Source organism: Alligator mississippiensis, chromosome 4, assembly GCF_030867095.1.
Source record: "Alligator mississippiensis isolate rAllMis1 chromosome 4, rAllMis1, whole genome shotgun sequence".
Classification (NCBI taxonomy): Eukaryota; Metazoa; Chordata; order Crocodylia; family Alligatoridae; genus Alligator; species Alligator mississippiensis.
Genome location: NC_081827.1, coordinates 173759163 through 173774916, shown reverse-complemented (window position 1 = coordinate 173774916; position 15754 = coordinate 173759163). Strand labels below are relative to the sequence as shown.

Sequence of the window (15754 nt, the reverse complement as noted above, 5' to 3'; positions counted from 1 at the left end):
AAGTTTAACTGCATCAGATTCTATTTGGAAGAATCCTAAGAGGAGAGAGACACCTGCACTTCTTTTTGGTCTCAACAGCTTTTTTGAGCCAAAATATTCAACAAAGCAGGAAATGCATACACATGCATGTACGCTACCTATCTTCTCACAAAATATAACTGCTTTTTAGCAGTGGTGAACGTTATGTCCAGTGAATCCTTATGTACTACACCAGTTTAGACCTATTATGGAACTGGCTCAAATACTTTGAGAATAGAAACTACTTTGGAATATCCATATAACCTCACCTATCATGATTTCAACTTATCACCCCTCACTTCCTGTCTTTGTATTTTTTCAAGAGATCAAAAATATGCACTAGATTTCTAAATCGCTTCATTTTTAATACACCTATACTAAGCTTAGAAGAATTATCCATATTAGAATGCAAGGGCATGAACTCAAAGAAAGAATTCCAAGACAGTTATGCTGGTGCATTTTCAGTTTCTGGTCATCATTTTTCATTCACTGATTACTGCTATAAGTGTTGATTAATAGTTATGTTCATGCTGCTAGAATGCATTTCCCTTGGGTGAGGAAAACATCCTCGTACAAAGAAAAAAATAATAATCACATCATCCTTCCTTGTCCCCATAAAAACACAGAGACATGCACATCCGAGTTACTGATGATCTTGGTTGGTGGTTTTGAACAGCTTCACTTAAAAGATCAACCATACACAGTCAGAGCACTAATTTGTCAATCAGGTTGCTAGACAATTAAGTGTCCTTAATCTCCTGATCTCTCCCTTTTGTGGGGGAAAAAAAGAAGAGATAAACAATGGGGCTTAGCAGTGTGGCTGATATATTCTGTTTATCAGTATCCCTCTTCCCTATTTGACCACCACCATGAAGCATCAATGACAACCGAGCATCAACCTGGAATTAAACAGGGCTGATTATCTTATTATTTATTTTTCCCCCTCAGCAATGCCCTAGCTCTTATTCATGGATGTGAAGTAATCATTTAGATTTATATATACAGAGAAAAATGCTTTACAAAGGCAATAGACTGAGGGAACACAAACACAGATGGAACCTTTAAAAGGGAAACAGGCTGTTTCTATACATTGGCTGTATTTAAAAAGGTGGCAAATGCCTTAGCTCAATAGAAAATATGCTCTCGGTTTTTTTCTATATCCCCAATGCCAGGCATAGAGAAACAGCAGAGACTGAGGTGATGTTATACAAGACAAAGCTTGATAGTTTTTTTAGTATGGAGTGGATATTATGTTCTGTGAACCTCTGCTCAAGGGTCCCCTGCTCCCTGCTCCCAGATGACTGCCAGTTTCCTGTGTCCATGCTAAATGAGATCATTTCCTGGCCTGTGTCTTTCTCTGTGGGTGGCTTCTCTTTCCATTAATCCTATAATGTGTTTTTGTTAATTCTATCTCTTAATTGTCCTTAATGAACAGCAGATTGGTGATACCCTTACTCTCAAACCTACTCTCAGTTAAGCCAGAAAAGCAAACACAGGCCTTTTAACTAATAATAGACTAACTTTAAAAAAAAGGTACATATCACACCACTGTTGTTTTTTCCTAAGCCAGTAGGTGCTTAAGATGGTGCATTTTGATGACTTAAACATAAAACTAGTCAATGCAATTAGTTTCTTCTTATTCATGGAGGTGAAGTAAGGATTTAGATTTATATACAGAGAAGGCAGAGTTGCTTTTATAAAAGGCAACAGACCAAGGGAATACAAATACAGATGGGAACTTTAAAAGGGAAACAGGCTGTTTCTATATAGGGGCTGTGCTTAAAAAGGTGGCAATTGCCTTAGTCAGTAGAAAACATACTCTCATCTTCCACAGAAAGAGAACCATTTAACTTGTGAAGGAATTTTTTTTGCCTGAGATCTCTCTTTGCAAACTGTGAGCCATTCTCCCTTTCAGAATCACCTTAAAACCAACTCTTTGCCTTAGCCTATGATTGAAAGTAAGCTCCTTTTTGCTCCTCCCTAGTCTTGCATTCTTTGCTTTTCCCCTCACTGTAATTAGTTTACAGGACTACTTATCCAAATGATTACCGCTTTTAAATTACAGTCTTCTTTTCTTTTACTCCAGTTCATCATCGTGCATCATTTTGCTTTGCTATCTGTATCCCCAATTCTATAAAGCATTTTCTCATTATGTTATCTCTTAATATAAAGCCTTCTGAATTACTTTATGAGAGACACTGTATGAAGTAAATTGAATTGAATTTTCTTTCAAAAGTCATGGGCTTTCAAAATCTTTCTCCAGCTAAGTCAGCAGAGTGCTCAGTACCCATGCCAATATGCAATGGCTGCTGTGTGTAATGCGGACATGAGCTTGTCTCTTTTGCTAAGAAAAATGGTAATAAATATCCTGGCAGAAACTGGAGAGCATCTCAAGATTTACATTCATTATGGGGATGGCAAACTAAAGACCCCAGTCCATTTCTGTAGCTTTAATGATCAGAACTGGATTCTGATGTTTTACCATAACCGCCTGCATCCGGCGCTGATGTTGGGTGCGGAGGTGGTTTGAGTGGAGACGGCAGGAAATAACAGGGCATAGAACAAAATTGCAGAGCAAGTGGTGGAAACAGACATTGAAAAGGTTCCTACAGGCAGGCAACTTCACAGGGGAGAGAGAGGCTTTCATTGTCTATAAATCTTGCCTTGCTGGAGGTCCTCAAGAGTAGAAGGGGTAGCCTAAAGGCAACAAATCTCTATTGTATTATTACATTTTAACCACATAGCTACTGTAGAAAACTGCACTGCTTTAATGGACAAAAAGGAGGAAGAGGGGGGGAAAAGACAGAACAAAGAAAACATTCTAGAAGTGGGGAGAAGGCCCCCTTCACAAAAATGTCCTCCCTTAAAAACAGCTTACATCATAGAAAACAGCAAAATGTAAATCATGTATGTAAAATTTAATCCCAACTCCTCATATTGTAGTTTAATACCACACCAGCAGAGTATTTTTTGAATCTTAATGGCTGGCATGTAACACAGGGTATTAAAACCACCTTAATCCTGTTAAACATAGATGTGACTAAAGAGAGGATCTCTCTCAGTGGGATTATGACAAAAGCTCTCCACACTGCAAGTTAAATATGGTTAAAAACAATCCCCAAACTGGATTAATACTCAGCAAACTACATCAGCATATGCCGGCTTTCCATATGCTCTGGCATCAGGCTCTTTCCGGTCTTGTGATACCAGTCTATAAATGCTAAAGACACAGATCCTCATGCATACAACTGCTGGTGGGTGGTGACCTTCCTTGCTTGCTGATACTAATTTAGCAGTTGGTATAGTTTCTCTGTGATCTGGCACTGTCTGTTGTTTGCGGGTACCAGATGGATACCAGATGGGTAATTGTGGGCAATACCTTCTCTGTGTTCTACTCCCAAACTCATTGCCTACAGGGTTAGTCTTGTCAGTTAGTGGACTCCTAAATGGCACTTCAAAGCAGTACTCTGAAAACCCCCAACACCTGTTGCTTACTCCTAATGACCCTAAAAAGTGTTATAGGCATACTTTCCTTTAACCAGGAGTTACCGTGCATGTGCCAGAAAATATAACCTTGCAGCAGCTTGCAGATATCAAACTCACTCCTGGCTAACAGTACCTAAAGAAGCCAGCACCTCAACTACTAATGTCAGTACTGAAAGTGAAATATAATCAATATCTTCTTTTTCTGTGATAGCTCCACAATATAGAAGTTCAGCGCTATAGCAGGGCAGCTTCCAAACAGTAGTTTTAGCAGCAAAATGGAATAAGAAAACAAAAACTTTAAGTGCCTTTGAAAGGCATTAGGGATATCTCAATGCTGAGCATAAAGCATGAAGGATAAATGAGAAAAAGTGGTGGAAGAGATCTGGTATATGTATTAATAATCTTTTATTTGTCTTTCAAGACATTGACCTGGTTCTCAACTAGAAAAAACCCAGAAAGGTCAACTGGTAACTTCAAGTGTTGCTTACAAAAGTTCATTCCAATACTATTTTGTAAGATTTTTTTAAGAAGCAGGGAACAAAGTTAAGTTAGGAAAATACAGGAGCAGTCTCTTAAATTATCTATACACTACAGTAGAATGCTGTCTGTGGAAAAATATAGCTGACTTCAAAGCGTATTCCCCACCCCCCAACCTGCTTCATGAAGAAGTTATGATAAACAGGTTATGTGTTTCCTAAGGTTACCATGGAAACTCTTTCTTTTCAGGCCATCATTTACAAAGGTAAAATTTGCATTAAAATATGATGGAACTTGATTTTTTTTTGTTAGACTTGAGTGGGGTCATGCTACAAAACAGTATAGCTATTATCACAGATTCCAGAACATATGTGGAAGAAAAAAAATCTATTAATCCATATAAACACCTTGGTGACCAATTACAGTTTAATTGCTAACTTGACAGGTATCTTCCTGATAAATTAACAGAAATACTTTCAAAATTAACTTCTAATGCAAATAAAAGCGTTAACATTGAACCACAGTGGGTGGCAGCTACCAACCACCGTTGTGTTCGTTCCATGTGCAATCGATCTGCAGCAAAGGCTGAATTTAGGTTGTCAAAATGATTTTGTTTTGATGAAGGCAGAATAGAGACCATAGGACCCAGTCATGAGTTACACAAGTTCATCATATATTTGAAGGACGGGCTGTAAAATTATCTTGAACGTCTTAAATGCAATTCAAGTAAGTGTACCCATAAAATAAAATCAATATTGTGAGAACTCCTCCAGATCAGGTCAGGTTCTACTTTCCTTGCTTTGAGTAAGCAAACATGAAAAGGGGGTTCTACTGACTTCACTGGAGTCATGATATCACCCTGGATCTTTAGCCGCCGCTGCAACATATTCTTGGGAAAACCTTAATATATAAAACTATCTACTCCACTTTCTGATCTTACCAGCCTCCATGACCCAAAGTAACTCCTCTCACAGTAATTACATATGCTTTCAATAAGCTACAGGTTGGCACATACAATAGCCTACTTAGCATATGAATATGTTGTATAATAATTCAATATATTGAATATATTGTATGATAATTTTAATAGTCACTATTTTCAACCCAGCATATATGCAGCTGAAGGGACTATGAGTAGAACAATGTATTCACTACCAATAAATGGACTAAACAGAATTTCAGTGGAAATCTTGAAATGTCTGTCTTCCCAGTCACACACATAAAGAGCAGATGGATACCAGTAGTTTTAATACAAAACTGAGTGTTCTATAGTAACAAATCTGCGGTGATGTGAAACTTTAGGGTTATTATACACTTAGGCTATCTGGTAACAGAGAACTCATACTCTCTTGCTTCAAAAGCACAGAACTTGAGTTCTGGGAGAATGTCATTTGTTGTTACTAAGTATAGGACTTCTACCAAATACTTCAGCGTTCATGACTCCACCAATAAGGGGCAGTGAGGCATGTGCATGGTAACTAGATTATTACTTTATTTACATCTTTGGAATCTTAAAAGGTAACAGTGCAAATTATGGCATTGCTTGCCAAATCAATAAACAAAGTATAGCTGAACAGCAAGTGTCATAGAAAAAAGACAAAGCTTCATTCAACACTGAAGTTGATTTCTTATAGCAGATTGCTTTGAGTAAGCATCTTATCAGAATCTTTTTTTTTTGTACTTGTAAATTCAAAAATACAAAGCCTGAGGAAAATCCAATTTATAAAAGTGTACAAGCACCCTAGAAAAGATTTAAAAAATTAGAAATGCAAACAAAATGGAACTGACTTTGAACCTTCACAGAGCTCTTTAACACAGACCATTCATTAGATAGAATGCTTTTTAATTAGATCACATTTTCAGCAATAAGAAAGGGGTCAGTCCTCCTTTTTCCAAGTTCTCTTGACAATAGAGTTGATCACAGAGATGTGGGCTGAAAGTTGAAAAAGAGAACAGGCCTCAGACAGAATAGCTAAGCTTGAGTAATACATAAGCCTGACCTGGTAAATGGAGTTTTCTTTTTCCCATATTTTGCATTGTATTTTAATGTAGTCTTCATATTAGATTAACATCTGCAACACAGACCTTAGACTAGGAACTAATAAAGTTATCTTCCCAATCTCTCAGTGTCTGAGCCAGTGACTTTATTTTTCATTTTAAATAATTATAACAATGTTGCCTGTTTGTTGAGAAAAATAAAGCCTTTATATATTCACAGATAATTGCTTATACACAACACCCAGCAATACATCCTAATTACTTTTCACATCTTAGCTGTGAAGAAATCATGAACTTTTCATATTCTGCCTGACAATAATGTAGCCAGAACACCTTCAAAGCTCAGCCATGACTCTAGTAGCATATGATGCAACTTAACAAGCAGTCCTACTAATGCATTTTACAGTATGCATTTTCTTTTGTGAAACTGTAAAGAAACATCTTTTACAGTTTATCCTGCAACAATGAAAAAAATCTACATATATAGCTGCACAGAAAAGGTTATATTATATTAACATATTATTTCAAGTGGCTTCAATCGCTTAGTTAACCATAGCTATAGAACCCTTACAAATAAGAGCTGTACTTTGTAACAGTCTCAGTGGAATTGCAGCTCTGCATAACCCTAACTCATTTTAACTTCTACCGTATTTTGTAAGATCTGCATAACTGCTTTGTGCTGCTGCACTGAGGTTATTCTGAAAGCTGCTTTCAGTTCCCCTCAGTGAGCAACATTTTACACTCTTTATGCAAAACTCCTGCAGAGTTCAGTGCAAGTTTTCCAGGATTTGGACTAACATATCTAAGAACCAGGTCTTTATTGATTTCCCCTCAACTCTGCAGTAATCATATATTGTATTGTCTAAGTTTGAGGATTGCTTTTGAAAGGTAATTGGACAAATTAGTTTCCTATAAAAACAGACACACATACTAGACAGATTAATCTCTAAAAATGCAAGAGAAAACACAAATTATGAAAACTTATTTAATATAATGAGAGTTTTAATATTAAAAGCAAGATTTTCTGCAGTTTGCTATCATGTTTGACCCTTGATTTGGTCTCCCAAATCTCAATCTAGGAAAGTACTTAAGCCTGTGCTTTTTTTCAAGCATAGAAGCAGTCCCATTGATTTCACTGGGATCACTAGACAAGTCACGTGCTTATAGATAAATGCTCTTCTGATCAGTGCCTCTTTTCAGAAGTTAGAGCAAACCTCTTACTAATGGCCTGAGGAAGGGGAGGTCAGTTTTAAAAGGAAATCTACTTTTTGTCTCCATTGTAGTCAGAGTCATGAGCAGCTGTATTTGATCCTGTGGTATGTGGGGAATTGACTTGCTGGAGGTCAGCAGCTGAGCTGTCATGCAGAAGTACATTTCAGTGAGGTGAAGGGAACATTCAAAGGGAGAAATATTAGGTTTGGCAACCTCTCATGAAGATTCAGTGTTAAAACTTCAATCCACTTCCCTTTCCCCATGATTCGTGGGCTCTCACATGTGAGGCCAACCTGAAGTTTGGGATAACTGTATGCATGTATCTATTTGTATGTACACACACATATGGAGTGTTTTATAGTTAAGCCAGCAGATGGACTGAAAACTGTGAGAGTTGAATTAGAGACATCTTGCCAAAAATGAAGCAATTCTCAAAGAGCCAGCCACCTTACCACTCAGGCTAACATCAGCCACAAATGCAAACTGACAAATAAATATAGATCTAAGCTTTAAAATAGCTATTTTTGCATGCAGAGTACTGTGCGCCCAGTAACTAGATTGGCACACACAGATGTCTGGTTGAGCACACAGGTATTCACCATGTCCCCTGATCAACTCAGTCACCAATCACAGGTTTGTTTCTGACATCCCATAAACATTTTGGCAAAGTGGGTTAGTTCATAGTTAGAAGAAATGTAAAATAAAACCTTTTGGGTTCTTCATAATACATCAAAATGATCTGCAGCAGTTAGCACTCATGATTTTATGATACTACACTCAAGGTCTTAGCTTGGGAGATATTAGAGGACCCTTCATTACTGACAAGAAGTATGACCACTACAGCATGTGTTAACATATATTAAGTAGACAGAAGCAGACAAGAAGCAACAGTTTCAAGTTGCAGCAAGGGAAGTTTAGGTCAGATATTAGGAAGAATTTTCTCACTCGGAAGGTAGTAAAACACTGGAATAGGTTGCCCACAGAGGTGGTGGAAGCTCCATCCTTTAGGGTTTTAAAGCCCAGCTAGACAAAGCTTTGGCTGGGATGATCTAATTGGGGTTGGTCCTGCTTTGAGCAGGGGTTGGACTAGAGGTCCCTTCCAACCCTAACTTGCTATGATTCTAAGTTTTCCTGAGTGAACTGGGAGCTCTTTAAAGATGACGCCATCCAAATATACTAGACTTTGCTGATGTGTCAAAGTAGTAGACTTGGTAGGGCATTAAGCAAAGGAAATAAACAATATGATTTGCTTAAAAAAAAATTTTAAATCTCTTATTTTAATGAAAGAAGAGAAAAGCAGTAGGCTTTGCCCCTTGCAGACTCAAACTCCTGTATTTAAATATTATAAAAAGCAATGACTTCATTAGGCAAATTTCAGAATAAGCTACATTGTATATTACTAGAACTCAAAATATATTTTAAGGCATAAATGGGATCCAGTGGATTTTATTAAGATTGTATGTTGCAGCAGTGTTTCCCTTTGCAAAAAAGAGTAGTTTTGCAAAGAGTACTTCTTTAAAGTAGTTAGTGGAGTCACTCGATCTTAGGAGCAATAACAAAGTTGTATTTGGCTGTCTTAATGGTGCTTTTTAGAATAGCTTATTTTCACATGAAGTTTGGCTGAGATTTCTCCATACACATTCTCCAAAGACCCAAAATATCAGAATCTAACTGCTCAGTTAGAGCAGATGGCATTATGTTTCAGAACTAATCCAATCTGAAACCTTCACAGACCAGGCAGAAGAGAAACACTGACCAAAGGAGAGTTCTCAACTGGCTGACTAATCATAGTAGGAAACAGTACAAAGGAAGTTCATGTCATTTTAGAGTCCATTAAACTTCTAATCTTAAAAGTCAAACACAACTTAATACGAGGTTTGAATCTTCATTAGTTGATATGATGCTTTTCAGCAGCACATACACAAATATTTCTGTATGCTAGTCTTCAAAATTGGTTTACTGATTTATTTTTTAAGTTAGATGTATCCAATTAAACTAAATATAACCAATGTATCAGCAGGCTTTCAGAAAGTCTGGAAGTCATAGTGATTTCTGCTGTAGTTTCACATAGTATATAAAATTGTCATTTCTCCCATTGTGCTAGAAGACAGGAATGTTATTATTCTAGAAGTTGGAATTTTGGTTTTCAATCATAATCCAACACAAACGTTTGTGGGTTTTGGGAACCTAACCTATTCTAAACCTAACATCCTGAAGCTGGAATTAATTGCTCATTAAAAGCACAAAGAACTCCTTTTTCACTCCATAGCAAGTATAGAACCTTTTGACATAATATGGAAAAATAATGCAGTACTCAACCGTCTTTTTTTCTCTGCTTGATTTTGAGGTTTGGATCTGTGCCAGATGTACAATAAACTGCTTGGCCTTTAACATGAACAAGCATGATTCTTCCTTTTGTATTCTTAACTGGGTACTGACAAAACTTAGTACATCACAAATTTGTTTCAACCGAATCTGGTTGGCAGATAGCACATTAAGCTCCACAGCAGACGTTTGACAGCAGATGAGATAGCAAAAGACAGGGCTTTTTCCCTAAAGTTATTTATCAACAAATATATCTGACTAGCCTATAATGATGGAAAAAGGTATAAAATCTGTTGCATTTGAGATATTATACAGAAAAACATCAGGCTGCCAAAGTTGCCTACATGTAAAGAAATGCACACATTTTTACCAGTTCATGGAGAAAGAAACGGGTCCCCGCTGAGGCATTAGCCAGTTAGCAGTAGCTTTAATCTGTTGCTTTCTGACAGAAACTACAACCATGGAGGCATTGAATGTCTGGATTTGGTCTGGTCTTCAGACTCTCTCGATGGTCTAAAGGGGGGGGATGGTAGGTCTAGGGTAGCCTACACTCCTCCGTACTCTTGCTTAGCTGCTGAAGGTCTTGGTATGCTCTATACTGACCAAAATGATAAAGTGACTTGCACGCTGCAATGTTTGGATTCTGACTCCTGGGTTTGACTTGGATTCTGAAAACAACTTTACTAAACTACGAATTGGTTAGATTCAGAATTGACGTTTCTGCAGTATCAGAAACTCACCTCTCAGACACAGGTTCTAAGAGAATGATTACACCATATTCTGGCATGGGAAACCAGGAGGAGAAAGGAGAGAGCAGGGAGTAGGCTTTCCTATTAGAAACAGCTTACTATCTTTCTGTGAAAGCCCCATTGCTATATTCATTTGACTTACACTGTTCAGATTGTATACACAGAATGGTTTTATCACATTGTTTAGTGTCTATGTGCCTACCCTTCAAGCTAGTGATGAAGACAAGAATGTTTTCTATCAACAACTTGAAGAAGAGGGTGAGAAAACTCACAGAAATGAGACCATTATAATACATGGCAACTTCAATGCAAAAGTTGGATATAGTTTTAAGAACTGGTCTGATATTTTGGGCAAACACAGAATTGGTAATATAAATGAAAATGGCCAGTAAGTGTTAGAACTTTGTACAAGTCAAAATCTATGTCTTACGGACACCTACTTTGCTGAGAAAATCATAAGATAGACATCGTGGAAACATCCAAGATCACGGCACTGGCACCAATTAGACCTAGTACTGACCAGGTGTAGTCACCTGAAAGAAATCCTGCATACAAGGTCTTATCACAGTGTGGACTGTGACACTGACCATGCCTTAGTCTGCTGTAAAGTCAGAATCTATGTAAAAAAGTTCTACTGTAGCAAAACTACCAGTTGTCCTCAGATAGACACCAGCCATAATAAATTATGTACAATGCTGCTGTAACAGCATTTGGCAAAAATTGCAAGAAAAGTACAGACTGGCTTGAAGCGCACTCTGAAACCCTTCTATCACTGGTTGACAACACAAGGATAGTGTTAACCAACTATAACATATCTCCCAACACCATAACCCTAGAAAATCTGGGGAAGGCTCAAAGAAAAAAGCAAAAGAAGGCTAAAAGTTGTGCCCAAGATTATTTGCTGAAACTCTGTGATGATATTCAGAAAGTAGCCGATGCAAATGAACGCCATGGAACGTACAAAAGCATCAAATGAACAACTGGTCCAGTCAAGAAGAAAACAGCTCTGCTGAAAGATTTAGACGGAAATGTCATTATTAATAAACAAAAACAACTCAAGCATTGGCTTGAACACTATGGAATTCTGTACTCCAGTAAGACTAAAATCAAACATGAAAAGCTTGAAGGATTATCACACTTCGTAGTTATGATGGATTTGGACAATGAGCCTATATTAGAATATTTGCAGAAAGCCATTAAAAATTGATCCCTTGGAACAAGGCATCCAGCAACAACTGCTTTCCTGCTGAAATCTAAAAATGTGCCAATGGTGAATTCCTTCAAAAGCTTCATAAAGTAAAGCTTCATGCTGCTCTGTTGGAAAGAGGAAGCGGTACCATATGATTTCAAAGATGCTCAGTTTGTACAATTGTGCAAAAACAAAGGGGATAGAGGCAACTGTGATAACTACACAGGTATCTCCCTGTTGAACTCTGTCAGAAAAAAATATCATTTGCATCATGCTACCTAGGCTGCAATCTGTAAGTGAAGGAATCGATCCTGAAAGTCAATGTGGTTTTCGCTCAGGACACTCCACCATTGACACGATATTTTCAGTCAAGCAACTATGAAAGAAGTGTAGAGAAAGACAAATACCACTGTACATAGCCTTCATCGATCTGACAAAGGCCTTCGATACAGTCAACAGACAGGGTCTTTTTACTGTTCTGAAGAAACTGGGTTGTCCCCCCCAAATTGTTGAACATCATTACATCAAGGTATGAAGGCAACTGCAGTGTATGAAAACAGAGAATCAAATGCTTTTGACTTCACAAGTGGGATGAAACAGGGTGTGTCTTAGCCTTCGTACTTTAACAACATTTAATTCCTGCTTCTTCATGCATTCAAGGACAGCAATGATGGCATCTATCTATCTTTGAACCAGACTACATGGAGGCTTATTCAACATTGCAAGGTTTAGAGTGAAAACTAAGGTGAAAAAACTGGGTCTGAGAGATTTCCTGTTTGTGGATGACATGGTTTTGGTTGCCCACAGTGAATCTTCCCTGCAAAATCTCTTGTGTAGATTTTCTGACTCATGCAAGAGCTTTATGATGGTAATTAGTCTCAAGAAGATTGTGATCATGTACCAAGGGGTGGAAGAACCAATACCTGACATCTCTCTGGGTGCGATATTAATGTTCATTAATGCACCTTAGTTACTGCACATTTAGTTTATTACTTGCTTAGTGAAGTATTAAGTAAATGAGCAGTACCTGGAGTTACTGTACAGTAGTGCCAGCACACAGTTATTTTATGATCCTTACTGCACATTAGCATAATAACACTATGCAGTAGGCTATTAGCACCATTTTAACCACCACAATACTGCACAGTGTTATTAGGCTAATACACAGTAAGCGTCTTGTGTAGACACGCCCTCTGGAGGGCAAATATTTTGGTGTTGACAGTTTTTGCTACTTTGGTTCTATGATCAGGAGGAATCTTTACCTTCAGACTGAACTGACTAACAGAACTGGAAAAGCAGCTAAGAATTTTGTGCTATTACAGAAACATGCATGGAATAATAGCAAACTATCAACTAAGGTGAAGATGCAAATCTATGAGACTTATGTGCTGTCATCCTTGCTTTATGGTTCAGAAGCATGGACTACATATACGAGGCACATCAAAAGACTGAACCACTTTCACATGAGATGTCTGCATAAGGATCCTGAATATAAAGTGGGAAGTCAAAATATCAAAGACAGAGGTACTGGTGCATGCAGGACTGACGCACTTAGAAACCATTATCAAGAAGAGGAGGTTGCGATGGATTGACCATGTCAAGAGAATGGGAAGAGACCGTATCCCCAAGAATATTATATATAGCAAGATCCAAGACAGCTTTAGAGGAGTCACCCTCTATGGCAGTACCACACTGTGTGCAAAAATTATATGAAGTTGTTCAAAAATAATGTAGAAGGTTGGGAGAAGCATTCAGAATCCCATTCAATCTGGCACTGGGTGCAGCTCACCATGAAGTGGCTGTGATCCAGAAGATGGAAGCAAAGCAAGAAAAAAGAAAGCAGCATGATATAAACTTGGCTTGCAACTTAGACAATATACGGATCTGTGAAATTTGTAACAAGCTGTGTTGTTCTCGAATTGGACTTGTCAGCCTAAAATGGATTCATCAGGCATCTGACTAGACCTCTATGTGTACACCATGATTCAGAGGATCAGTGGTTGCCTACCTACATTGAGTCCTCAAAGGAGTGCGAGAAAAAGTAGAAGGAATTCGATAACACAGTAAAGGACAGAAATGAGATTTTAAGTAACAAGGCTGGTACCAAATCTGTGAGACTATTTAAATAAATTGATAAATATTTTAATAATTCCTAATACATTTAAACTGTCCCTATCAAATGCACTCACCCATGCTTTCTAGGCTTGATTAAAAATTCCTTCTTTTTCCTCATTTTTATCTTTTTATTTCACTGTTTCCGTGAAGCAACTGGGAAACAGCCCCTTTATGGTGCTCTCACTATAATTCCCTCCAACTCCTGAATGCCAATTCTAAGTTCTTCTTGCTCATCTCTTAACAAAGTTTTCTTAGGGTCTGAAATGACAGCCCATTGTGAAGCCAGTGGAAATCTATCCATTGATGCCAATGGTCTTGGCTCTTAAAGCACTATTTTTCATGAAAAACTGTTTTGCCTCACTTGCTGAACTATTAGAACCTAAACATAGGAGCGCACACACTCTTTGTCATAAGAATCAATACATTCCAGTCAGACATCCAAAATTTTACCAGCAGGCTTAAATCTTTTCACACACAATATTAAAAACAAAACAACAGGTATCCTTTTCTTCCTGGCTAAAATTTGTGTTGTATCATCATTATCATCATCATCTCTCCTTCATTAAATGGGACTAGAAGTAAAAGATATTTTGCTTTAAGCCTTATGAATTTGGCTTACTGTTTTTTGTCCAAGTCCTAAATTGGAGGGCAAAAAAGACAGAACGAAAGCAAAACCAAACAGCAAACCAGAAAAATAGAACAACTGGAAAGAGTTGTAAAAGTTCAGGCAAGACAGCACAAACTGTGCCATCTATATGTATCTCTTTATTTAGACTAAACTGAATTATTCAGTTGTTTCTTAGAAAAAGAAAAAAAAACAGACTGAGAAGAAGGAAAAGCAGAAAGAGAGTGAAGGAACAAGAGAGCAAAAATGTATCCCACAACAAATAAGAACAGAACAGAACTGGAAAAAAAGCTGGGGAGGCCAAAGACAGAATAGCCCCGGGGGGGGGGGGGGAGGGGGGGGGGCAAAGACAGAATAGCACGCCTATTTAAAATTAATTTTTGACCTTATTTTTAAAACATTTATGGATCCCAATTGTCTGTCATGAGATCATTTTCTCCTACAATGCTGGCTTTTCAGCCGGCTCTGCACTTTAACTTGATTTATCCAATTTTTTAAAAAGCAGATTGTTAGAAATACCCCTTCTATCAGAAATTCTGTCCCATTAGAGTGTCAGCTAAAGGCCACTTGTCAATGTCAGCTTTATCAGATAGAAATGTGCCTCATGAGCTTTCTGATATTTTTGGAAGACAAAACCTAGTGTCCATTTCTGAGTCTGTTGATTTGCCATGGATAGTGTCTTCTCAAGTTATCCTATGTTATTTTTACAACTTATCTGAATGTTTCATGAGATGGTGTATGGTTGTTATAGCAGCTGCTGTATATTAGTGAGATATCTTACAGGAAAACTGACTGACAAAAGCATAGGAAGAACTTATCTAGCACTAAAATTACAGAGAAAGGCCCTCCTCTTCTCCAGCTGAAGCTCCCCTGGTGACAATCTCCCGTGGGAAGGAGAAAAGCCCATACCAGCAGGATTTTCTCCTCCTCAGTTGTCTGCAACTTCTTTTGGGGAGAGACTTAATATACTGGAGACTATAGTAAGTGTTTATTTATTTACTATTATGCAATTAGTCATCAGCTTGTCTTCTTACTGATGAGCAAAGGTGGAGGAAATCAGCTGTTATTCAATCTGCGTTACTGCAATGCTGTCAGAGGTCAGTAGTTTGAGGTGGAGAAACTAATGTTGCTTATGTAGTATATTGAGAGCTTTCCTGGAAAGAAGTTGTTGTGACAATTGTTTACTTTTTAGTAACTTGATGCCTTTTGTTTTCATTTCTTCTTCTTTTTCTTTCTAGAGCTATTTTTAGGTTTTCTAAAGCTATTTTTAGGTTTCTTTCTTTCTTTTCTTTCTTTCTTTCGGGTGCCCGCCTTCGAGGCACTCTGGGCCCTTGAGGGAGCGCTGTGCCACGTGGAGGACGGCCATCTCAAATACGTGCTCTGATGTCATGACCGGTCTGGGCGACCGGGCGGGCACGGTGGCGGACTGTGGCTTCTGGCTTGTGCCGTGCCCTGGGCCCTCACCAGGCTGCTTTTGTTTATTTTTTTGAGGTGACAAGTTGAAGGTTTTTGTACGTGTACTATGGGACAGGGAAGGGTGGAATTGTTCGTTTCTCAAGG

At 38.0% G+C, this 15754-nt stretch overlaps 1 protein-coding gene across 8 annotated transcripts in view; it reads right to left on the bottom strand.

Moving 5' to 3' along the window:
* PARD3B (par-3 family cell polarity regulator beta) overlaps positions 1–15754 on the bottom strand; it is a 792385-nt gene that overhangs the window by 61356 nt on the left and 715275 nt on the right. The window contains exon 24 of one of the 8 annotated variants that reach the window (XM_059727098.1): positions 5452–5914. The exons of the other annotated variants lie outside the window; for them this stretch is intronic. Coding sequence (XP_059583081.1) covers positions 5900–5914 — 15 coding nt within the window. The 3' untranslated portion in view covers positions 5452–5899. Of the gene's footprint in view, positions 1–5451; positions 5915–15754 lie in introns of those variants that run through there. 8 annotated transcript variants of the gene reach the window in all.